At 44.6% G+C, this 26,698-nt stretch overlaps 1 protein-coding gene across 1 annotated transcript; it reads right to left on the bottom strand.

Moving 5' to 3' along the window:
• Nucleotides 1-550: 550 nt before the first annotated feature.
• Nucleotides 551-25,816, bottom strand: LOC141197688 (uncharacterized). The gene is made up of 6 exons (XM_073662777.1): nucleotides 25,396-25,816; nucleotides 15,150-15,299; nucleotides 14,853-15,020; nucleotides 14,673-14,771; nucleotides 13,293-13,383; nucleotides 551-5,225 (listed from the first exon to the last, which is right to left on the bottom strand). Exons 2-6 carry the CDS (start codon nucleotides 15,225-15,227, stop codon nucleotides 4,117-4,119), a joined length of 1,545 nt encoding a protein of 514 aa, XP_073518878.1. The 5' UTR covers nucleotides 15,228-15,299; nucleotides 25,396-25,816; the 3' UTR covers nucleotides 551-4,116.
• Nucleotides 25,817-26,698: the final 882 nt, after the last annotated feature.

Raw genomic sequence — 26,698 nt, 5'->3', positions numbered from 1 at the left:
AGTAGGGGTCAATGAGGATTTAGGGGGCTGGGACATTCAAGGAAAGTAAGGAGGCAAGAAGGAGTAATAAATAGTTAATAGTATTAATAGTATTAAATGTCTGCTGGCAAATGCAAGAAGTCTTGCAAACAAAATTAATGAATTAGAGACTCTTAATGTCAGCCACAGATTACAATGTGGTGGGCATTACGGAAACCTGGCTGGCAAGTCACGACTGAGTGATAAACAGAGGATTACACTACATTCAAAAGGTTAGGAAAGATAAAAAGGTAGAGGGGTGGGTATTTTCATTAAATCCAACTTAAGACCTGCGCTAAATGACGACATTGGAGGGGAGCTTCGACAATGTAGAGTCAGTATGGGTAAATGTACAAGGAAATGCCAATAATGTAACGCTGCTAATTGGAGTTTGCTACAAGCCTTCTAATATAGCTGAACATGTAGAGGATGAAATGCTGCAACAAAAAAAAGTCATGGTCAAAGTGTTGGCTTCCTTGAAATTGTTCCAGAAAATGACGTAATTCTCCCAGAAAATTATTGCAATTACACATATTTTGTTATACATGTTTATTTCCTTTATGTGTATGTGAACAACACAAAAAAAAAAACAGATAAAAAAAGGCAAAGTGAACATAATTTCACACAAAACCACAAAAAATGGACCGGTCAAAATTGTTGGCACCTTTTCTCAAAATTGTGGGGTGTGGGTAAACAACTTCGTTTCAAGCATGTGAAACTCGTTCATACTCAATTGTGGCAAGTAACAGGTGTGGGCAACATGAAAATCACACCTGAAACCAGATAAAAAGGGAGAAGTTGATTCAATCTTTGCATTGTGTGCAAGCGTGTGCCATACTAAGCATGGAGGACAGAAAGAGAAGAAGAGAACTGTTTGAGGACTTGAGAACCAAAATTGTTCTAATCTTGAAATTCTTGATATTTTTCAAGTCCATCTCCAGAGATCCGGATGTTCCTTTGTCCATGGTGCACAACATAATCAATACATTTACAACCCATGTCACTGTAGCTAATCTCCCTGGATGTGGACAGAAGAAAAACTGACGAAAGGGTAGTCCAGATGGTGAATAAGTAGCCCCACCAAAGTTCCAAAGAAATTCAAGCTGTCTTGCATGCTCAGGGTGCTTCAGTGCCAACGTGAACCAGCCGTCAACATTTGAATTAAATGAAACGCTATGGCAGGAGAATAAGGCGGACCCCACAGCTGACACAGAGGCATACAAAAGCTACACTGCAGTTTGCCAAAATGTACATGAGTAAGCTAAAACCCTTTCTGGGGAAGCGTCTTGTGGACAGAAGAGACCAATATAGAGCTTTTCGGTAAAAGCACATCGTTCTACTGTTTAAACAGAATGAAGCATGCAAAGAAAAGATCACAGTAACTACAGTGGAATATGGTGGAGGTTCAAAGATGTTTTGGAGTGGTTTTACTGCCTCTGGCATTGGGTGCCTTCACTGTGTGCAAGTCATCATGAAATCTGAAGATTACCAAAGGATTTTGTGTGGCAATGTAGTGCCTAGTCTCAGAAAGCTGGGTTTGCGTTCTAGGTCATGGGTTGCCAGCATGGCAATGACCCCAAACATACATCAAGAAGCACCCAGAAATGGATGGAAACAAAGTGCTGGAGAGTTGTGAAGTGACCGCCAATGAGCTTGGATCTAAATCCCATTGAACACCTGTGGAGAAATCTTAAAATTGCTGTTTGGAGAAAAATATTAAAATTTGAGAGTCTTCAGTAGTTGATACCTTTGGCTAACTGAAAAATTTCAAGACTACTCAGGTCTCTTTTCAGACACAGTATAACACAAAATCTGAAGTGTCATATATTTATACACAACAGGGCACAGGAATAATGCAATAGATAAGACAAGTGGCGTGAAGCAGAACTATTAGTATGGGAGAGGGAGAAGCAGTTGTGGCCATGAATATTGGAACAGTTCATTGATAAGGAGTGTGAAAGTTTTATTGTCCTGTGATTGAGGTCTGGTCCATGATTGTGACGCCCAAAACGGTCTGAGGAGCACGTTCCTTAGTTGACATAAATCCATATGACACATTAACTCCTGATCTGTGAGTGTGTCAAAGATTGTCATAAGTTTGCAATTCCACATTTTTCTGTCTCTCTGAGATTTGAAGTTACCTTTTAATACAAGTAATTTCATGTCCATGATGCTGTGATCAGGGATAAAAAATGTTTGGCCACAGGTAGATCTAATCTTTTTTCTTTTATTGTGTGGCGATGAGAATTCATCCTTGTTCTAAGTTTTTGCCCTGTCTCCCCTATGTACAGACCCCCAGCTGGACATTTGGTACATATAATTAAGTACACTACATTAGATGTGATGAAGCTGAAAGTACCTGGGATCTTGTGGTTGTCTCCTGATTTGAGTTGGGAATCTTTATCTTGTCAGTGGTCATTATAAATAGACAGGTTTTACATTTTTTCTGGCTGCAGGGAAAAGTTCCTGTAGCTGTTGGAGAGGACAGGGAGTTTCTGATGATGATGCTTCTTAGATTTGGGGGCTGCCTAAATCACAGAAGTGGGGGGTCTGGAAATATAGATTGTAATCGGCATCTTTTTGTAATAATGGTTGTAATTTCCATGCAGCTCCCATTAGCATCTCCAGATTTGGATTGTAGGCGACTACTAGAGACTCCAGATTGCTTTCTTGTTTAGTTTTGAAATGTAGGAGATGATTCCTTGATATTCTGGTGGCTCTTGCAATCTGGTTTACAATTGTTCTTGTATGGTAGTCCTCGTTCAAAAAGGTCTTTCTGAGGCCACCAAGGTGTTAATTTCAGTACAGGAGTAGTTGAGTGTTAAGTTGATGGTGAGACGAAATTGATTACAGTGTTCATGGAACGTCTTAAGCTGTTGCTGAGATTCTGTCCAGATGATTAAAATATCGTCAATGTAACGGTAGTAGGCAAGAGGCCTGATGGGACATGAGGACAAGAAGTCACTATAAAGCTTGGCCACAAAAATATTTGCGTACTGTGGAGCCATTTTACTTCCCATTGCTGTACCAGTCTCCTATAGATAAATGTTATCAAATTCAAATAATTGTGGGTGAGGATGAATTTTGTAAGTTTCACCACAAAGGTGAAACAATCCTCCTTGTCTGTTTTCTTTCCCTCCCAGTACCTTTTCTTTCTACCACGGTTAGGTTTCTGGGAAGTTATACTTATTACTTTTATTTTTGGTCCTCATTAGCTTGCCTTCTGTGCCCTATATGAATGTGTCTTAGTTTCTCACTCAGGGTTTCCATATCTTCACACTTTTCTTTCCCCTTGTTGACAGTGTGTTGCTGCCTCCCCTCTGATTCCTCAGGAGGTAAGAGAAACTCCTCAACTGCCTATTAGGGATTTAGGTCTGAGGTGTTATTTTTAGTTGTGCAGCTAGGGCCTGTCTGTACAAAGACCAATTGGGTGTAGTTGCTGCATTCTTCCCTGTGTGGGTTCTCTGGTGGCTATCAAGATGTGCTTTCTGGTTAAAAGATTTCCCAAATTTTGAACATGAAAAATGCTTCTCTGCCCGACTCTCCTAAATCTCTTTTGCTCTTTATGATCCCAACTAGTCTCACCAAATACAAAAGGTCTTTAGTAAGCTACCTTATACAGGCTGCTAAGAATATCATTCCTCGTCACTGGAAAAGTACTTCTCCACCTACTCTGGAGGAGTGGTTCTGTGACATAGCTCTTCTAAATAGGATGGAACATTTGATTGCCCGATCCCCCACTGATTGTGATAGATACTGTGAGTCTTGGAGAGACTGGATTGAATTCCAGGAATCCGATGCCTACCGTCTTACATCACACTAATGTGACCCACCCTTTTCTCTGGTGCGTTTCTTCTCTGTCCGGATTGTGCTCTGCATTGGTTCGGGCCTGGCTGCACTATGTATAGTTTCCATTGGATTTTAGTAACTTCATAATTGTAATACTGTTGGCGTAAAATGTTCCTTTCCTTCCTTTTTCTTCCTATAACTTGATGTTTTATTGGACCTTATACTTATATTCTATGATATACTGATGCTGATATTGTCCTGGTTATTCTTTTTTTTTTGTATTTTTGTAATTGAAAATTATTTAACCTTTCAATAAAAATTGAATTTTGAAAAAGGCTTCTCCCCTGTGTGACTTCTCTGATGTTTATTAAAAGTTGCTTTCCGTGTAAAATATTTCCCACATTCTGAACATGAAAATGGCTTCTTCTCTGTATGAGTTCTCTGGTGTCTAACAAGACTGTACTTCTGTGTAAAATGTTTACCACATTCCGAACATGAAAAAGGCTTCTCCCCTGTGTGAGTTCTGTAGTGTTCAACAAGATGGCATTTCTGTTTAAAATATTTCCCACATTCTGAACATGAAAAAGGCTTCTCCCCTGTGTGAGTTCTGTAGTGTTCAACAAGATGGAATTTCCGTTTAAAACGTTTACCACATTCTGAACATGAAAAAGGCTTCTCCCCTGTGTGAGTTCTCTGGTGTATAACAAGACTGTATTTCCATTTAAAATGTTTACCACATTCTGAACATAAAAAAGGCTTCTCCTCTGTATGAGTTCTCTGGTGTATAACAAGACTGTATTTCCGTTTAAAATGTTTACCACATTCTGAACATAAAAAAGGCTTCTCCTCTGTATGAGTTCTCTGGTGTATAACAAGACTGTATTTCTGTTTAAAATGTTTCCCACATTCTGAACATGAAAATGGCTTCTCCCCTGTGTGAGTTCTGTGGTGTTTAACAAGATGGTATTTCTGTTTAAAATATTTCCCACATTCTGGACATGAAAAAGGCTTCACCCCTGTGTGTGTTCTCTGGTGTCTAACAAGATCTGATTTCTTGTTAAAATATTTCCCACACTTGGAACAAGAAAATCTATTCTCGGCTGTGTGAATTTTTTGATGTTTAGGAAGAGATTTTTTGAGAGGAAAACTATTTCCATATTCTAAAAATGTCTTCTTTTCTTTAGGAGCAGTTTGTTTTTTAATGCTTAATTTGTGACTATGATTTTCCTTAGTAGTCGGTAATGAATCAGAAGACAGGACCTGTTTCAAAGGATCAGGTGACAGATCTTTGCTGTGAAGGGATGATGGTATATCTGGAGTAATGGCATTCACTTCAATTGTATCCTGTGGGATCTCAAGATCTTCTGATTTAAAGATTGAAGATGTCGGCCGTCCCTCTGATCTCCAGGTACAGTCATCTGCCAAGATAAAAATCTATTATTTTTCAATAAAATATCCTTGGATTTTATATTTTTTAAAATTTCTACTGTACTTAAACTGTCTATAATAATGGCAAGTTATGTAAATATATTGAATTAATTATTCACCAAGACACTGACATTTCACAATCTAATAGAAAACCTCATAGGATGAACCAGTAGAGTGTGGTTTTCAACTGTTTGTTCATTCTGCCTCCCAAATATGGAATAAAAAGCCAGCAAGTTATGTAGGCAACAATAATACCAATAAAAACTTCTACTCATCTCACAAACAACAAGCCCCACTCAGGTCCATCGTCTGTAAATAGAAAAAAATCATAGTTACCGGTAACAGGATTTTACAGAGCCCATGATAGCACCATCTGAGAGATGGTATCCGCCCACCAAGGACAGGAAACCTGCTTAATAAAAAAGGCGGTACCTCTCCTCCGCATCAGTTTTGTTTTAGAGAACCTCCAGACAGTATGCTAGTACACAACAACCACCAATAAAACATTTCTGACTATACACCCATATATAGAGAACACCATAAGTGATCAAAAAAGGGGGGGGTATACAAGGGTGCTGTCATGGGCTCTGTAAAATCCCGTTACTGGTAGGTAACTATGATTTTTTTCCCCTTCTCCTATGACAGCACCACCTGAGATTTATATAGAACAGACACCTTAGGAATGGATCACCGCTTGCAACACCTTTCTCCCAAAGGATAGATCAGCAGATGAAGAAAGATCAAGCCGGTAATGGTAAGGTAAAAGGAGATTACCATGTTGCTGCCTTACATATGTTATCAATGGACACTTCCGCCTTCTCAGCCCAGGAGGCTGCACCAGCTCTGTGGAATGGCCCTTCAGGTTCTCTGAAACCGGCACATTACTAGGGGAATATGCTAAGCTAACGGCGTCCCTGATCCATCTAGCTATAGTTCCCCTTGTAACTTTAAGTCCCTTACTAGCTCCCTGGAAGGAGACAAATAAGGCATCACTTCTCCTCCAAGGCCTTGTTACCTCCAAATACTGAACCAAAACCAGTCTAACATCTAGAGTATGAAGCCTCTGTTCCTCTAAATCTTTTGGGTTAGGATACAATGAGGGGAGAATGATCTCCTGTGTTCTATGGAATTTGGAGGCCACCTTCGGAAAATAGGCAGGGTCTGGTATTAATGTAACTCCATCTACAGTGACCTGTGTAAAAGGATGATTTACTGACAGAGCTTGTAAGTCACTAACTCTACGGGCTGATGTTAGCGCTATCCGTATCACTGTGTTCAGAGTGAGAGTTCTTTCTGTCACGCTTCCTAAGTGCTCAAAAAGGAGACTTAGTCAGGGCTTCCAGGACCAGGTTTAGATCCCAGGGAGGCATTCTCGGGGTAGCAATAGGTCTGGATCTATTGCACGCCTTTTTAAACCTGATAACCCATCTATCTGCTGCCAAATTATAGTTATATAAAGCTCCAAGCGCTAATACTTGCACCTAAAGGGTACTGGTAGCCAACCCCATATCTAAGACCCTTTGAAGAAATTCCAGAATAGCTTTATAGGAATTTTAACCTTAGCTGACAAACGAAATAGATAGGAATTTTGACCATGTCCTACAATAGATCTTAGTCGTCACACTGCTTTTGAGCAGAGTAGTTACTAGACCTAGGGAAAATCCTTCCTGGATTAGTAACCACCTTTCAAACTCCAGGCCATCAAATGCCCAACCTCTGAAGATCAAAGCCTGGGCCTTGCTTGAGGAGATCTGGAGTATCTGGAAGGACCCATGGATCTGACTGGGACATCCTCTTTTTCCAGGTGAACCAGGGTCTCTTGGGCCAGAATGGGGCGATTAGTATGACCCTTGCCTGCTCCTCTCAGATCTTCCTCAAAATTGTTGGCAATAACATTAGTGGGGGGAAAGCATAGGCTAGCCCAAAGCTCCAGGGTATTTGTAATGCAACCAATGTTGCATTACAAATACTTTCTTTTGGATTTAAGGAGCAGAAGATCCTTGTTTTTCTGTTTCGTTTGTTTGCGAAAAGATCTATTTCTGATTGACCCCAGCGATCCACAATTTGCTGGAATACTGTTGGATTCAGCTCCCATTCGCCCTGCTTCAGTATATTCTGACTCAGAAAATCTGATCTTTAGTTTTCTTTGCCTCTTATTTGCAGAGCCGAGAGCATAAATTGATGTTGTTCTGCAAACTGTAGAATCTGCTCTTTCACGAACAGGAGAGGTCAGGATCTCGTGCCCCCTGATGATTGACATAGGCGACTGTTGTCCTGTTGTCTGACATAATTCGGATGTGTTGTCCCTGTAGTTGGGAACTGAACTTCATTACTGCATTCTTTACCGCCGACAGCTCCTTCATGTTTTGAGAAGGCTTTCTCGCTGTCCGACCAGATTCCTTGTATTACACGATCTCCCAGATGTGCTCCCAGCCATCTGAGCTTGAGTCCGCTGTAATTATGTCCCTGACCTGATACAACCAGGGAACTCTCTGTGACAGGTTCTCCCGATCCAGCCACCATGCGATTGAGCTGATGGCTGTATTGGAAAGTGTCATCTTCCTGTCCAAGTGTCCCCTGAGTTGTTTCTCCGCTGCTAGGATATCTTGCTGCAGATATCGGGAGTGTATCTGAGCCCACTGGACTGCTGGGATACATGATGTCATTGTACCTAAAAGAGACATTGCTTTCCTTAGGGTCATGGATGGATTCCTGACTACTCCTGAGGCTAGGGACATAATTTTGTTTTTCTTGTCTTCCGGTAGTAGACAAGTCTATCCCTCGGAGTCCAAGATAAGACCTATAAAAGACGGAACCTTCCGAGGCTCCAGGCTTGACTTCTCTAGATTCAGTATCCATCCAAGATTGATCAGGCTGGCTCTGACTCTTGTCAATGCGAGTTTTCAATGCTCTCTTGATCTGCATACTACCAGGAAGTCGTCCAGATAAGGGACAACTAGAGTATCTTGTTCTCTCAAATGCGCCATGACCTCCAGAATGATCTTCGTAAAGATTCTCGGAGCCATGGAGAGGCCGAAGGGCAGAGCTGTGAACTGAAATTGCCTCACACAATTGATGATATACACAGCTACTCTCAGATACTGCTGGTATCCTGTATGGATTGGTACGTGGTAATAAGCGTCCTTCAGGTCGAGGACACTCATAACAACCCGGGAACAACACCTTTATGGCTAATATTATAGATTCCATTTTGATGGGTCTGTAGATTAGAAAGTTGTTTAGGCCCTTCAAGCTGATTATGGTTCTAAAGGAGCCATCCGGCTTCTTTATCAGAAACAAGGGCGAATAGAATCCTTTCTCCTGCTCGCTTATTAGTCTCTCTCAGAACCTTCTTTTCCATTAGGTTTAATACCTCTTGCTCCAGGGATGTTTGCTCTCTGGGCCTCCTGGGAGACGAAATCCTGAAGGTCTGCAGGGGAATGGATCTGAATTCCAGTCTCAGTCCTGTCTTTATAATCCCTAATATCCAGGCACTGGATGTAATTTTTTCCCAGGTAGGCAGGAAGTGGGACAGTCTTCCTCCTACCTGGGGAGGCCCATCACTTAGGGGTTTTTCTGTTCTCAAAGGAAGGACCTCCGAACATGAAGCCTCCACTCCTTGTCCTTCCATCTGCCCTGGTCTCTGGAAAATGTAGCTATGCTATACTTCCTTTTACAAAAGGAAGTCTTGTACTGAGGCATCAACACACTGGAAAACCTGTGTTTCTTATCTGTGGCTTTATCCAGTATGTCATCCAGAGCTTTGCCAAAAAGAAACTCCCCTTCACACGGATTGAACACAGTTTCATCTTAGACTGTACATCACCTGACCAGCTCTTGAGCCACAGAGCTCTGCGAGCTGCGTTGGATAAATTCGCTGATCTGGCGGCCAGCCTTATTGAATGTGCCGACGCGTCCGCGAGGAAGGCAGCCGCCCCCTGCATTAGCGGAAGACTGGCCAGGATTTTTTCCCTTGGAATGTCCCCTTTAATCTGGTCTTCTAGATGCTGAAACCAGACCATCATTGACCTGGCTGTGCAAGTGGCTGCGACTTCCGGTTTCAATGCTCCCGCTAGTCACTCCCAGGTTTGTTTTAATAAGGTTTGCGCTTTTTTATCAAGAGGATCCTTGAAAGCTCCTAAATCCTCAAACGGCAGGGTGGATTTTTTTTTAGAGAATTTTGATACTGTCACGTCAATTTTTGGGGTTTTATCTCACCTGGTTGATTCTTCTTCCTCAAACGGGTATCTTCTCTTTGAAGGTGATGGTAACTGCCCTCTCCTATCAGGTCTTTTCTATTCCCTGTCGATAAACAATCCTCTCATTGACGGGGAATGTGCGCCTCTTCTTCTGATCCAGACCCCCAATCATGATGTCCTGAACAGTACTAGGGGTCTTGGTATCGGCTATGCTCATAGATGTTCTGATGGTTTTAATCAGCTTATCCGTGTTTTGCACTGGAAAACACGGCCTACCTCCTGTATCGCTATCTGAGGAAGATGATGATGATGAGGATGACGAGTAGGTAGGAGAGGAAACAGACTTCCCCTTGCCCTGTAATACTACAGATTCTTCTGAGTCTGATGTATGACGTCTCAGCTTCCTACTCTTTTTACGTATAGCCAACGTCTTTAGGGAGTCCCTAACCTCCGTCTGGATTAAAGATTTTAAATCCATAGCAAAATTAGGTGTTTCCTCTGATATGGTTTCTTGGATACAACTCGGGTTAAGCTTTTTAGTATAAGTGCTGGGAGAATTAACCCCGCACAGCGCACACTCCATGTTATTCCTCTTGGCACTACACTTTTTGGGTTTTTCCTAGTAGAAAAAATACATAGAAAAAAGGGACCCATCTACTATGGTGAACTTTCACATAGATCACTCACTACTCTGCCGTTCAGGGTACCGGAGATTCAGGCTGGATCATTTCATATGATCGCTCCCGGCTGGAGGTGGTGGACTCGCGACCTGCCCTGCTCCTCTGGCTGGTCTTGCTGCCGCTTGTCCTACTGACACTGCTGCGGCCTTGATGGAGCTGCTGTTGCTGCTGAGGCTGCTTTGGTGGCTTCTGCTGCTGCTCTGGTGACTGCGGCTCTTGCCGCAGGGAGCTTCACTTCTTGACACACGCCCTGCGTGTGCGCAGCCCCATGGACCAGCATTCCGGCGCGCAACATCAGCAGGGTGCGCCTTAAACGAACATGCGCCCTGCGTGTGTGTAGTCCTGGTCCCGGCACGCTACATCAGCAGGGCGTGCCGGAACGTCTTGACACGTGCCCTGCATGTGCACAGCCCCGGAAGTCCCACTTGCCAGCGCACTTAGCCACAGGGTGCATAATATCACTGCACTCCCGCGTGTACCCTTGGTGGGCGGATACCCTCTCTCAGGTGGTGAAAAAGGGAAAAAAAACAGAGGTTTCCATAAAGGCTCTTGAAAAGCAACCTGGCTTCCATAACCCAATCCAGCAATATCCGATCTCCCAAAGTCAAATCTCCCCTTTGCTTCTGAGCCTTGCAGTGTGCCCAAACCACATTTAGCATCCATGTATTTGACATTACTATAGTGAGAAGAACCCACTTAATTTACGGTGTGTGTCTCCTGGAGCACAATCTGGACACTATGTGTTGGGCAATAAAATGGCATAATTGCAATTTTCACTCTCCAACATCTACTGCGTTTTAATATCCGGAAAGTGCCGCTAGAATCAAAATAGTCACTACCCCTTTAGATTAATTCCCTGAGGGTTAAAAATTACACAATGGAGCAATGGAGTCACTTTATGTGGATTTCACTGTGCTGCCCTGCTTAGGGCAGCACGATAGCTCAGTGGTTCGTACTGCAGCGCTGGGGTCCTGGGCTCAAATGCCACCAAGGACAACATCTGCAAGGAGTTTGTATGTTCTCCCCGTGTTTCTCTGGTTTCCTCCCACACTTCAAAGACATACTACTGATAGGGAATTTAGATTGTGAGCCCCAATGGGGACAGCGATGATAATGTATGTAAACCGCTGAGGAGTATGTTGGCGCTATATATATATACTGTATATATAAAGAAAATAAAGATTATTACTGCTCTGGTTTTCTGTTATTATGTCATATTAGGGCTTCTGCAAATGGTGGGTCCCATCTCCTCTGGGATCTGCTCCTACGACGTCTGGTTCTCTCAGCAGGAGCCGCCTTATTCATTCTCCAGGCGGCGCTGGTGATGGAGGAGACGTCAGAATCAGAAGCTCTGGGCGGCGCAGGCTCTGTCCAGCCACTAAGATTAGGGTGCCTGGGACCTGTAGTACCATCCAGTCTGGCAGCATGGTGGGTGTGTTGTCCAGCTGAACTAATCTGCTCCCTACTTCAGCCAATTGGAAAGCACCGCACCCTACTAAAGCTGGAAGCATATTGCCGGAAGCTGCCAGATACAGCCTTGTTCTCCTCTGGGTCAGTCCTCTGTGATCAGCTCCCGGCTTGTGTATTTATTTCCTGTTGTGGCCTCGGCCCGTTTACTGACTACTCTTGTGTTTTCTGATTTTGTATTTTCTCTGCTTTCCTGGTCCTGTCCCAACTACCTGACTATTCTTCTTCCCATCTCACTCCACAGAACAGCAGGTAACACCAAGGCCCAAGCCTAGGGGTCTCGGTGTAACGCCAGATCCATGTAGAGGGGTTAAAGGGTGATGCGCAAAACTGTGAGTATAGACAATAACACATCTCCTGAAATGATGAGTCTTCATCAGTAAAAAATGAGAACTAATGGTGAAACCTCTCTGGGGTAATTATAGTATGTGGCTTGGTGGCTCTTGGCAATCTAAATTATTGTAAGGTCTAATAAATATTTTCTATCACATGAGATTCAAGAAAAAATATACTTTTATTAAAGAGAACTATTTATAATAGTGCAGAGCTGAAAAGGTCTTAATTTTAGATCTCGGGCACCTGGGAGAGTCAATGGAGACCTTTTTTTTAAAGGCTACAAGGGAGTTACAGACTAACGTAAGTGAGGCCGGCCGATCCAAACACAATCAAACTATCATACAGAATGAACCTGGAAAAAATAACTTATTTTTTTATTCTATGTTACATCCTCAACAACAATGTATGTATGAGAGGAGAACTACAAACTAAACTGGAGTTGCACTCATTTGTGGTGGACCATTGGAGCTACTATGAGTCCTGACCAGAAGAGTAGAGAAAGTATTAGCGCCCCCATTTCAGGAGAGATTGTGCAGTAATCTGAATTCCTTAGGATTGAAAACATAATGGAATTTATGACGTGGAGTGAATCCATGAAACCAGGGCTGGAGCCAACACATCTCCTGCAGGCGGGAATAAATGTATATTACAGCCATCAGCCACGCACAGCTTAGAGATATATCATGGCACAGGTGTAATGCTTTCTGTATAGTTTATCACAATCCTGTTTGAAGTTAGTTGGTTTTAGAAGAAATTGAAAAGTCAGGATAAAGGGAAACTCTGTTGTTATTGTACAGAAATTCACACTTGGCCTCACTGCACATTTAATGTTGTCGATCATAAAAGTGAAGTTTGGCCAGAAAGACTGGACCTGGTCTTGTAGGGACCATATGAGCACATTCAGCAGCACAGAAGGGAGAGAAGGTAGATTCATCCAATAAGATATCAGGGATCTAGGAAGCCAACACCATCATTACCCTCCACTTTCTCTTACAGGCCCATCATAATATTTTTCTTCAAGTGATTTTCTAACTTGTCAGCACATTCTTCATATGCTGTAATTTAGCTTTGTAGTTAATAATAATAATCTTTTTATTTATTTATTTTTTGTAGTTTACAGATCTGGGCAGGTAACGGTCAGCGTCTACTAATCCCAGGAGGTAGGTGGATCCTCCAGGTTGTAAGTTCTATAGAAAAGGGATTTCAATGTCCAAAATGATTTGAACAGTTTTGGGTGGAGGAGAATGTTGTGGTCTAGAGGCAAAATGGTGATCACACGATTGTGATACGGCCGGACTACACCACCGATAAAGCAGCCACAGCCGGGGACTGAGAAGAATCTGTGACTTCTCTGCATTTAGTGGTCACTACTCACCTGGATAGTCATATGTAGGAATCTCCTCTTTACACCACTCAACACCCCTCACATATGTCTCTGTAGTATTAATATGGGTCAGATCTTCACCCTGAAACAAATATTGTAAAAGTCACAGACAGATGGAGAAGTCACATGTATGATCAGCTCTAATCCTGCCATCTCGACTGTTCTCATTACAATAGTCTATAATATAACCGGGGATGCGTGTCTCTGTCTGAAGCCTCGATAGACTGTGCATGCGCGATGCGCAGTCTGGCTCCAGACAGAATCAGGCATCCAGCCGTTACAGGTAAGAGGGGTGTGTATGGCTCCGGAGATCGCTGTATGCGTAGGCACTGAACGCATACCGCAATCTCCGGCGCCATACTTACCTGATCGGGAGGAGCGTTGCCGCGGCGCCTCTCTTCGTCGGAGATGGGGCAGGAGTGAGGCGTCGGATCGGCGCATGCGCATAGCGCTATCTGGCGCCATTTTACTGAAGACACATTTACAGTGTATGTTCAGCAAAATGGCGCCAGACAGCGCAGTGCTCCGGCGACGCACTCCTCCCCCGGCCTCCGGCAGAACAGGGCGCAGAAGCGCTGGAGCACAGAGAAGAAAGGTGAGTATAACTGTTTATTTTTTTGTATGTGTGTACAGTGTGAAAGGAATGAGGGGGCCACACATATCAGGATTGGGGGGTGAGGGGACCATGCATACCAGGATTGTGGGATGAGGGGGATCATGCATACCATGATGACGGGTACCACACATATCAGGATTGCGGGGTGAGGGGACCATGCATACCAGGATTGGGGGGTGAGGGGTACCATGCATACCAGGATTGGGGGTGAGGGGTGCCATGCATACCAGGATGTGGGGGTGAGGGTTGCCATGCATACCAGGATTGGGGGTGAGGGGTGCCATGCATACCAGGATTGGGGGTGAGGGGTGCCATGCATACCAGGATTTGGGGGTGAGGGGTGCCATGCATACCAGGATAGGATGGTGGGGACAGGATGGGGGCAGCACAAATACCAGCATGGGAGACCATATACCAATAAAAATGCTCGCCACCTGGGCGTAGAATGGGTTCAATAGCTAGTATAAAACATATAATACTGGTGGATAAAACAAGACTGAGCACAAGACCTTCACAGCTGTCTACACATTATAGATCTCATGACACCTTCTCTCCATCTACCTGATGATTTTGAGGAACATTGGGATCTTCTTGTTTACAGTCATGTGGAAGAAGAGGACGGGGACATCTCTCTGGTGTTGTCCTCTTACTGGATATATCTGGAGGAAACACATACAGGGAATTCATTCTTTACATACAGATAGTTATAGGCTTCAGTCCGGTCTATTACCTGGTGATGTGAGGGGCTGGGGAACCTCCATCATGATGTCCTTGTACAGATCTTTGTGTCCTTCTAAATACTCCCACTCCTCCATGGAGAAATAGACGGCGACATCCTGACATCTTATAGGAACCTGACACATACAATGATACCGTCATCCCCGATCCCTTCATAGCGTTACTGTATAATATCCCAGCATTTCCAGCAGTGTCACCTCTCCAGTCAGCAGCTCAATCATCTTGTAGGCGAGTTCTAGGATCTTCAGGTCATTAATGTCCTCATGTATCAGGGGGTGAGGTGGAGGGCTCAGTGGTCTTCCCCCTCCCTCAGACACAGGGTCCTGACAGCGCTCACTAGAGGTCTTCTTCACTACTGTGTAATCCTGGTTATGGAGAGACACATTAATAAATCTCACTACAGACATTTCCAGAGTCCTCACCCCTCCAGTTCTGTCCATCTGTTATTCCCATAGATAAGAATGAGGTAATGTGACGTCATCAGAATCTCTCACCTCTCCAGTAAGCCAGAAGAGGATCTCTAGGGTGAGGTGGAATATCCTCTCCGCCATCTTGTCTCTGTCCATATCCATCTTTGATGGGTCAATAAGGATAATTCTCTTATATAGAAGATCTTCACTGAGAGGATCCGATATTGTAGGGACCTGAATGAGAAGATGATGAGCCGATGTAACATCATAAAAATCCTGTGTAATAATACAATTACTGGAGATAATAAGGGGAAATGTGGTGGGCCACTGGGGAGGCGCCAGATGTTGCAGAAGGGCCAGCTGGGGTATGTAGTCTCAAAGGCAACAGATAATGATGTCACAGTAACTGAAGTGGGTCTCTGGACCCCTAAACACTTCCCTAGTGTCCACAACAATTGTCAAAAGCGGAAGGTGGCACTTGTGGATGGTATAGGACCCCCAGGGGGCACTCCTGTAGTTGTGGTGTCTGGGTGCAAGTTTGGAGTGCCCGTGATGTTTGTGCAAACTCAAGCAGCCAGACACGCAGGTGAACTTGTAAACATAATTTTACTGAAGGAGGTAACGGGGTACAGTCTCTCTTGAAGGCAAAGTTTACAGTATTTTGTGCATATGAAAGTAATGGTTCTCTCCCCATGAGACAAGCGAGGTTATGGCCTCTCAGGGCGGCTGGAGCCGAGTCCTCTTCACTTGCTAGTAGAGGAAATGCTATGCGCAGTCCAAGAAATATTACACTGATGGAGGGACCTTCAGAGATTGGCTCTCCGTGGAAACACACTAAAGTCTGGGTGTGCTCACAGTTTTTAGCCCACCGTTCCCTTTCGCAGGGGGTAGGTTTAAACAAAAAGTCGGTGGTGTGGCCGCCACGTGGATCTGGTCCCGGCTAGAAGCAAACAGTATAACCAGCGTGCAGGAGAGCACACGAACAGCGTTCTCTCTCCTGACTGGAAGACGCTTGTCTTTTTTGGAAGGAGATTATGTGGAGAAAAATGTCCCCCCAGCGTGGACTGGCATGGAAACTCTTCTGTGAGAAATAGTGTCTGTCTCCTATATCTTCATTAGGCTGAACCCCCCACTACTGATTTGTACCAGTGCTCAGTCAGTGTGCGAGCCCTGAGCTGGGAGACTCCCCACAGCCGTTTCTATGGCAGCTTATTGTGAGGAGAATCACTTACCTTTCATATACACACATTGGCCAGTAGATGGCAGGAAAGTCCAATTTACAATGCAATGTATTATATCTCCTAACTCACAGTGCCCACACTGGAACAAGTCTACTATCACACTACAACTGTCTCATTTAGCAGCAGTAGAACGTGAACCGGGATGCCACAGAAACATATGAGGAGATATATTATTTTACAGTACCGTATTTTTCGGACTATTATTATTATTATTATTTATTATTATAGCGCCATTTATTCCATGGCGCTTTACATGTGACTATAAGATGCACCTAGGTTTTAGAGGAAGAAAATAGAAAAAAAAAATTAAGCAAAAAATGTGTTGACATTGCTGACACTGGTATAGGGGTAATGTCCTCAAATTCTAACAATATCCCCCATCTTGGTTTATATGCCCCCCTTCCTTTTATACGTGGCCCCCATCCCCATCCTGGTATGCCTGGCATCCCTCCATCCAGGTATGCATGGCACCCCCCATCCCTGTCCTGGCATGCATGGCACCCCTCATCCCTATCCTGGCATGCATGGCACCCCTCATCCCTATCCTGGCATGCATGGCACCCCCCATCCCTATTCTGGCATGCATGGCACCCCCCATCCCTATCCTGGTATGCATGGCAACCCCCTCATCCCTGTCCTGGTATGCATGGCACCCCCCTCATCCCTGTCCTGGCATGCATGGCACCCCCCATCCCTATCCTGGCATGCATGGCACCCCCCACATCCCGATCCTGGCATGCATGGCACCCCACATCCCGATCCTGGCATGCATGGCACCCCCCTCATCACTGTCCTGGTGGGCATGGCACCCCCCTCATCCCTGTCCTGATATGCATGGCACCCCTCATCCCTGTCCTGATATGCATGGCACCCCTCATCCCTGTCCTGATATGTATGGCCCCCTCATCCTTATCCTGGTATGTATGGCCCCCTCATCCTTATCCTGGTATGTATGGTACCCCTCATCCCCATCATGCTGCACATAAAAAAATAAAAATAAACACTCCTACTCCCCTTTCTTCTCTCCTCCAGCGCTGCGTCCTGTCTGCCCCACTGATCTTGTCATGTGAGCCACGCCTGGCGTCACTACCATGCGCGGCTCACAAGGAGAGATCAGCTCCCGGAAGTCACAGTGACTTCATGCGCCTTAATAGCCGGCACACAGCTGCAGAACAGCTCCTGCTGGGAGATCGCGTGTGCAAGCTATTAAAGGGCATGAATATTCACTCCCTCTCCACGACCATGAGCATAGAGACAGGTTAAATATTCATTCACGCTCCCATGGGCGTGGGGAGCACTGAATATTAATTTTCTTTAGCAGCGGGGACAGTGTAGGCTGCTGCCTCCTGTGCCCCACTCCTCCGCCGCTACCGCTCCCCCCACACATCATATATATACCCCCTCATCCCCCAACATTCGGACTATAAGACGCATCTCCTATTTTCCTCCAAAACTTTGGAGGAAAAAAGTGAGTCTAATAGTCCGAAAAATACGGTATTTAGTTTTCTGCTTTACATCTAGTAATAAAACATATATATTTTAGGCCACAGACAACAAGCAGTTTCTTCCTTGGAGTCGGCAGCTGAACACATTTCTCAAAGACTCATCTTCCATAAAGCTAATTCTCGTCTCATTTACCGACACTGGAATCAGCATTAGCAATACTGCAGGAGATATTCATTACACGTGACATGAGGAATAACTACCTCATCATGAGGACGACATCTTCATCTTCTACTACAGCTCTAGAAACATATTTGGCCAGAGTCCGTCACTGACTACATCACCACTGGCAGGCTATATGAATGTTTCCCATCTTCCCTGCACTGTAATCTTCTATCACATTAGATCTCATGTCTGATTCACACACAGAAGTTTGAGGCTTTGACACATGGTAAAGTTTTTAATATTAGACAGAGTAGGACTATCCCGAATAGGTTCACCTTGCCATGGTAGCTTTCATGCTATTTTTGATCAAAAACAGTGTTACTAAGAACCCTATTTTATTTAAATGCACTTTTGGTTTTTATTTATTTACAGCAGGGTTTATGATCATTTTTCTTCTTGTAGTTTTTTTCTGATTAATGGCCATTGTAAACATGCATTATGTGCTGAATGTATGCCAATTTAAACCAAGCTCAAACTAGCAAAATTACAAGCTGAATGGCTTGTTGTGGATGTATATAAACAGATCTAAACAATGATGCTGCTAAATAATTGACACAGTCACTACCTTACCCTATCCTGTACCTAAACAAAGCTTATACTGCCTAGCCGACGAGGTTGGCACCCTCAACAATGGTGACCCCGCTCACTGGTGGCTGTACCTCAGAAGCCCTTGTGATCCCTTGCTGTTTTTGTAAGTTTGACCACTGACAAAGACATGAACAGTCTATAATTTTAAGGGTAGGTTAATTTTAACATTGAGATAGAATATCCAAAAAAAAGTCAAGAAACTCACATTGTATAAATTAGATATATTTATTTGCATTTTGCAGTGAGAAATAAGTATTTGATCCCCTACAAACCATTATGAGTTCTGGATCCTACAGGCCAGTTACACGCTCCTAATCAACTCGTTACCTGCATTAAAAACAGCTGTCTTACATAGTCACCTGTATAAAAGACTCCTGTCCACAGACTCAATCAGTCAGACTCTAACCTCTACAACATGGGCAAGACCAAAGAGCTTTCTAAGGATGTCAGTGACAAGATCATAGACCTGCAGAAAGCTGGAATGGGCTACAAAATTGTAAGTAAGACGCTGGGTGAGAAGGAGACAACTGTTGGTGCAATAGTAAGAAAATGGAAGAAATACAAAATGACTGTCAATCGACATCTATCTGGGGCACCATTCAAAATCTCACCTTGTGGGGTATCCTTGATCATGAGGAAGGTGAGAAATCAACCTAAAACTACACAGGTGAACTTGTTAATGATCTCCAAGAAAACCATTGGTAACACATTACGCCTTAAAGGTTTAAAATCTAGCAGTGCCCGCAAGGTCCCCCTGCTCAAGGAGGCACATGGCAAACTTCAGACGAACCTGCACAATGAACACCTGGATGATTCTGTGAGTTATTGGGAGAAGGTGCTGTGGTCAGATGAGACAAAAATTTAGCTCTTTGGCATTAACTCAACTCGGTGTGTTTGGAGGAAGAGAAATGCTGCCTATGACCCAAAGAACACCGTCCCCACTGTCAAGCATGGAGGTGGAAACATTATGTTCTGGGGGTGTTGCTCTGCTAAGGGCACAGGACGACTTCACCGCATCAATAGGAGAATGGATGGAGCCATGTGCCATAAAATCCTGAGTGACAACCTCTTTCCCTCTGCCAGGACATTAAAATGAGTCGTGGCAGGGTCTTCCATCAAGACAATGACCCAAAACATACAGCCAAGGCAACAAAGGAGTGGCTTAAAAAGAAGCACATTAAGGTCATGGAGTGGCCTAGCCAGTCTCCAGACCTTAATCTCATTGAGAACTTATGGAGGGAGTTGACGCTCCGAGTTGCCAAGCGACAGCCTCAAAATCTGAATGGTTTAGAGATGATCTGCAAAGAGGAGTGGACAAAAATTCATCCTTACATGTGAGCAAACCTCATCATCAACTACAAAAAAAGTCTGACTGCTGTGCCTGCCAACAAGGGTTTTGCCACCAAGTACTAAGTGTTGTTTGCAAGAGGAATCAAATACTTATTTGTCACTACAAAATGAAAATAAATTTATCTAATTTATACAATGTATTTTTTTTTATTTTTTTTGGATATTCTATCTCTCAATGTTAAAATTAACCTACCCTTAAAATTACAGACTGTTCATGTCTTTGTCAGTGGGTAAACTTACAAAAACAGCAAGGGATCAAATAATTATTTCCTTCACTGTATCCACGTTTTTCTCAATATCTGAAATTAAATCAGAATAAACCTTTCCCATTATAGGTCAATTAGGATTACCATAATTTTTAATATTTGTCAAATGCCAGAATAATGAGAGAGAGAGAATGTTTTAAGGCATATTTATTACTTACTGCAAAGTCAAAAGTTTACATACACTAAGATTACTATACCTTTAAACAATTTTGGACTGCCCATATGATCATACTGTTACGGGTCCGGGTGGTGGAACCTCTGTGCTGAGATATGAGGGACCAGAGGGGCGTAACTGGACCCTGGCTACACGGCGGCTTAATCGACTCCGTGAACCAAGGAGGGACGGAGAAGGTGGAACAGGTGCCACACTGGGACCGACCTCCAGTGAGAGCAGGCGACTCCCACGGGACTGATGGCTAAAGCCAAGAGGCACAACAGATGAGCATGGTTGATAGACAATGCAGGTAAACGGGCAGGCTTGGCAGGCAGACTGACAGGCGGACATGGCTGATAGACAGGCAGGCAGCACTGGGACCTGAGGGCTGGAAAGAGTGTTTAGAACACAAACCACAACTTTGCACAGGCACCTCCATTTTTGAGGAGGTGCTTTAAATAGGGGCAGTCCTCCGGCCATTGGCCAGGGACTTTTTAGGACGGCGCGCGCGGCCCCTTTAAGAGTACAGTGCCCGGGGGGATCTGCGCGCGGTGCACGCACCCTGGGAAGATGCTGCAGTGAGACCAGAGGAAATAGCGGGGAACGCCGAACCATAGCCACGGTGATGAGTGGATCGACGTCTCTGCCGCGCAGGAGGCAGAGACGCCGACACAACACATATCACGTGTTTGGAAGCTTCCGTTTTTTTGGCAACATCTTAGTTATTTAGAGACACACGTATGGATGTATTTTAATACACACCTGACACACACTGCTTCTTTGTGTAGCATCATGCGAAAGTCTAAAGAAATCAGCCAAGATACCAGGAAGAGAATTGTGGACTTGCACAAGTCCAGCTCATCCTTGGGTACAATTTCAAGATACCTGAAGGTGCCTCATTCATCTGTACAAACAATTATACGCAAGTACAAACAAGATGGGAATGTCCAGCCATCATACCGCTCAGGAAGTAGGCGGGTTCTGTGTCCCAGAGATGAACGTGCTTTTGGTCCAACATGTGCATATCAACCCAAGGACAAAAGCGAGAGACCTTGTGAAGATGATGGCGGAAGCTGGTAAGACTGTGTCAATATCCACAGTGAAACGAGTGCTGTATCAACATGGGCTGAAAGGCCACTCTGCCAAGAAGAAGCCATTACTCCAAAAGAAACCTAAAAAAGCCAGATTAATGTTGGCAAATGCTCACAGGAACAAAGACCTTAATTTTTGGAGGCATGTCCTGTGGTTTGATTAAACTAAAATTTTGGGCATAATTACCATTGTTACATTTGGAGGAAAAAGGGAGAAGCTTGGAAGCCTAAGAACACCATCCCAACTGTGAAACACGGGGGTGACAGCATCATGTTGTGGAGTTGTCTTGCTGCAGGAGGGACTGATGCACTTCACAAAATAGATGGCATAATGAGAAAAGAATATTATTTGGCAATACTGAAGCAACATCTCAAGACATTAGCCATGAAGTTAAAGCATGGGCAAAAAGGGTCTTCCAAATGGACAATGACCCGAAGCATACTGCCAAAATGGTAACAAAGTGGATTAAGGATAACAAAGTCAATGGTTTGGAGTGGCCATCACAAAGCCCTGATCTCAGTCTTATTGAAAATTTATGGGCAAAGCTGAAAAGGCTGCGAGCAAGGCGACCTACAAACCTGGATCAGTTATACCAGTTTTGTCAGGAGGAATGGGCCCAAATTCCGACCGAACTATTGTGAGAAGCTTGTGGAAGGATATCCCAAACGTTTGACCCAAATCATTCAGTTTAACCCCTTTACGCCCCAGGGTGGTTTGCACGTTAATGACCAGGACAATTTTTACAATTCTGACCACTGTCACTTTATGAGGTAAGAACTCTGGAATGCTTCAATGGATTCCCCTGATTCCGAGACTGTTTTTTCGTGACATATTGTACTTCATGACAGTGGTAAAATTTCTTCGATAACACTTGCGTTTATTTGTGAAAAAATGGAAATTTGGGGAAAGTTTTACAATTTTCAAACTTTGAACTTTCATGCCCTTACATCAGAGAGATATGTCACACACAATAATTAATAAATAACATTTCCCATATGTCTACTTTACATCAGCACAATTTTGGAAACATTTTTTTTTTTTTTAGGGAGCTATAAGGGTTAAAAGTTGACCCGCGATTTCTCATTTTTACAACAAAGTTTACAAACCATTTTTTGGGGTCCCCGTCACATTTGAAGTCACTTTGAGGCGTCTTTATGACAGAAAATATCCAAAAGTGACACCATTCTAACAACTGCACCCCTCAAGGTGCTCAAAACCACATTCAAGAAGTTTATTAACCCTTCACATGCTTCACAGCAATTAATTGAACGTGAAAGGAAAAAATGAACATTTAACTTTTTTTCACTAAAATTTTACTTTAACCCCCAATTTTTTTTTATTTTTACAAGCGTACCAGGAGAAATTGGAAACCAAAAGTTATTGTGCAATTTCTCCTGAGTATGCTGATACCCCATATGTGGGGGAAAGCCATTGTTTGGGCGCACGGCAGGGCTTGGAAGGGAAGGAGCGCCATTTGACATTTTCAATGCAAAATTCGCTGGAATTGACAGCGGACCCCATGTGCCTAAACAGTGGAAACCCCCCACAAGTGACCCCATTTTGGAAACTAGACCCCTTAAGGAACTTATTTAGAAGTGTGGTGAGCACTTTGGACCCCCAAGCGTTCCGCAAAATTTTATGACGTAGAGTCATGAAAAAAAAATAATTTTTTTTTCCACAAAAACGATCTTTTAGCCTAAATTTTTTTTATTTTCCCAAGGGTACCAGGAGAAAGTGGACCTCAAAATCTGTTCTCCAATTCCTCCTGAGTACGCTGATACCCCATGTGTTGGAGAAAACTACTGTTTGGGTGCACGTCAGGGCTAGGAAGCGAAGGAGCGACGCTTTGGAATGCAGACTTTGATGGAATAGTCTGCGGGCATCATGTCACGTTCTCAGAGCCCCTAATGTGCCTAAACAGTGGAAATGGCCAACAAGTGCCCCCTTTTTGGAACGGATACCCGATTTGTGAATCTTATAATGTAGTGTCATACGTCAGTTGTGTAGTGTTCGTCAGGTTGTCATACGTCAGAAATTAATTTAGTAGTCCATGGAAGTATGGTACTTTTTGAAGCATTCTTTCATGCACAGGCCAGGTTTGTCGGGGCAGGTGTCACATTGATGAATGGTGTCCTTGCGTATTCACCTTTTATAAACACACTCGGCACTTCTTTTGTGACCTTTTTTTTTAGCTGTGAGGCATCTGCCCTGGGAAATGCTGGTCTGGTACAATTCGAGGACCTTCAGTTCCGGAAGTACTGGGGCCCGTTCCGTCACCACTGCAAAATATCAGGGCCTTGATAACTACCTCCTGGAACTGAAGGTACAACGTAGAAGTCTGGCCTTTACATTGTGATAGAAGGAAAGCGTTGTGCATGTGTACGGCCAACTTCTTGTACCACACCTTGGCCTTTCTCAAAGCACTGTACGGCAGGAGGACTTGATCAGAGAGATCAACTCCCCCCGTGTACTTGTTGTACCCCACTACACAATCTGGTTTGACGACCTGTGTAGTGGAACCTTGTACAGTGCTGAGGGTGCTGCCATCACCATGTATGGTGGTCAAGAAAAGGACATCCCTCTTGTCCTAGTACTTGACCACCAGAAAGTGGTTGCTACATTGGGCTCTGCTCTCACCCCTTCTGAGCAGCTGCCCAATTAGCGTCTTTGGGAGGCCTCTTTATTTTTGCGGACAGTATCGCAGGCTGCGGTACGTAGTGCAGAGAGGGACTTGAAGAGAGGGGCACCAGTATAAAAGTTAAAGTACAAGTGATAACCTTTATCCAGCAGTGTGTGCAACGAGTCCCACACAATTTTCCCACTCACTCCCAAAACAGGGAGGCATTCAGGGGATTTAATCCGGGAGTCCTTCCCTTCATAAACTCTAAACTTGTGAGTGTACCCTGAGGTACTCTCACAAAGTTTATACAGCTTGATTCCGTACCTGGCCTTATTATTGGGCAGGTACTGCCGGAATCCAAGCCGCTCCATAAAAGCCATTAAGGACTCATCCACGCAGATGTCCCTTTGGAGCACGTACACTTCAGCATACTTGTTGTTGAAGTGGTCGATAATCGGCCGAACTTTGAAAAGATGATCAAAGTTCGGGTCATCACGTGCAGAACACCTTGCATTATCGTTGTAATGCAAGAACTATTGGATGGCCTGAAAACATTTCCGGGTCATGACCATTTGTAACACTGGAGTGTTATACAAAACGTCAACGCTCCAATATTGCCAAAGTTCTGGCTTCTTCAGGATCCCAGGCCCCAAAACTTCATTATTTCTACTGCGTGTATAGGAGACCAGTTAGAAAATGATGAAGAGGGGTTTTGCTCCAAAAATTGATGAGCGTATAAATTAGTTTGGCCCACCATGAGGTTTACAAGATCCTCAGAGAAAAAGACTTTGAAAAAGTCTAGTTCTGTGAGGCCGTTGGTGTCAAACTTGATTCCTAATTCCGCCACAAAATCAGGAATCAGTGGCTCATAATTTTGGGGGGGCGAGGTCCACACGGGGTCAGTAGTGGGGGGAGGGCGCTGGTTCATCTTTTCTCCTGGGGCGTCTGAGTGGCGGTTCAGCAGCACCTGAAGGACTCCCGCTTTCCCGGCTCCATGTTTTAAAATTGTAAAGAATAAAGGATCTTCATATTCAATCGCTTGCTGGAGTGCCACCTTCTATCAGCTAACAGGATATCAAAGGAAAAATCTTTCTTTGGGCAGAGCACCTGCTGATTAGCGATCCCTGGCTATTTGTGACTGACGCTCACTGGACGGCAAAAAGGTATGCGATTGGAATAAGATCTGTGGTCACTGATCAGCGCTCGGCCGCTGCACGAAATGCAAAAAAAAAGAAAAACGGACAACAGTCGAGCGATGAAGTGATGATCAGCACTTGGAGGCAGAAAGGGGTATGGGAAGGGGGAGAGGAGGATTGGGGTGGATGAGGAGGGATCAAAAAATCCTACTTACAGTTGTTGTCTTTCAGATGTCGTCTATCAGATGTCTTCTGGAGCAGGAGCGGCGATTGTGGTGTCACAGGCTTCTGTGGCCCAGCACGGACCACAATCGGACAGCGTGACCGCCCTCTAGAAAAAAAAAAGGTGGGAGCCAGCATCTGAAGGAGAAGGACGTATCTCAGAGAGCTCCTGTGCCAGGGAAAAATCCACTTCAATCCCCTTATTCCTTCGGGTCCTTTCTCCCTCCCTGACTCATTTATATCCACCAGAGGTTCCCCCCAACCCATCTGGCCCAGAACTGAGGCTCTAACCTGGTCCACTCATACACAGAGAGCTGAGGCCTGCTGGTGGGCCGGGACCTGCGGCCCTCCCCACGTGTGCACGACGGACCCGAGGAGCGCGATTTGGAGCAGCAAGCCGGGCGCTACCTGACTCTCCCTCTGGTATCCAGACGAGCACCGGCGGTGAGTTCCTACTGCTAGAGGCCCCGATATCCACGTAGAGCCGAGGCCGCTGTGAGCGGAGCTGCGAGAGAGGGCTCGGCACGTGTCACGCTGGGGCCTGCAGTTTTCCCTGGACTGCGACGGAGGCCACACCGCTAAACCCGGCTGGGACAAAGGGGCACAGGAGAGAGCTGCGGATCTGACTGTAAGGTACTACAGCCCCCCGTCGGCGACACCCAGCGACACCCATAGAACAGAGGGGGAGAGCCGGCGGTACTCACAGCCCGGGACTCTGCTTCTGGAGGGCCCTTGTAGTGTTGTGGTGGCTAGTGCAGTGGCCCCCCTGGGATCTGGGACGTGTCGCTCCCTTGCACCAAAGACTGTGAGCCCCTTGTGTGTACCTGTCATAGACCTGTCCGAGGTTTAACCCCGCAGCGGCCTTCACTATCTTGCCTTGTTGCACACTGACAGTGAACTGTTGGGCCCTAGAGACAGAACCCAGATCTGGCACAGACATCCCCTCCCCTCCCCCTCAAAGAAAGCTGCAGAGAAGGAAGATAAGAGAGAAAAGGAGACCCAGCTATAGAACACAGACTCTCTTCTATACCTATCTATAGCTACCTGCCCCTCTCTGGACTGGACACAATACCTTATGTGAAGAGACCAGTTTATTTTTTCTGCCCTTTTTTTTTTCTTTTCTCTCATACTTTCAAAAAAGAGAGAGAGAGAGAGAGAGAGAGAGAGAGAGAGAGAGAGAGAGAGAGAGAGAGAGAGAGAGAGAGAGAGAGAGAGAGAGAGAGAGAGAGAGAGAGAGAGAGAGAGAGAGAGAGAGAGAACGAACACTATATGCCAATTAATGGCTGTATAATAGCA

The sequence above is a fragment of the Phyllobates terribilis genome, unplaced genomic scaffold, assembly GCF_046119375.1.
Source record: "Phyllobates terribilis strain yellow unplaced genomic scaffold, ASM4611937v1 Scaffold_86__1_contigs__length_6382490, whole genome shotgun sequence".
Lineage (NCBI taxonomy): Eukaryota > Metazoa > Chordata > Amphibia > Anura > Dendrobatidae > Phyllobates > Phyllobates terribilis.
The sequence above is the reverse complement of the archived record's forward strand: the minus strand, read 5'-3'. Positions and strand labels throughout refer to the sequence as shown.

Bases quoted from the DNA above. Each gene is read 5' to 3' on its own strand.
- LOC141197688 (XM_073662777.1), bottom strand. From the start codon at position 15,227: ATGGATATGGACAGAGACAAGATGGCGGAGAGGATATTCCACCTCACC. The intron at 13,384-14,672 runs GTTCCCCAGCCC...TATTTGTTTCAG, and splicing joins ACAAGGACATCATGATGGAG to GGTGAAGATCTGACCCATAT. The intron at 5,226-13,292 runs GTGAGTAGTGAC...TTATCTTGGCAG, and splicing joins TCCTACATATGACTATCCAG to ATGACTGTACCTGGAGATCA.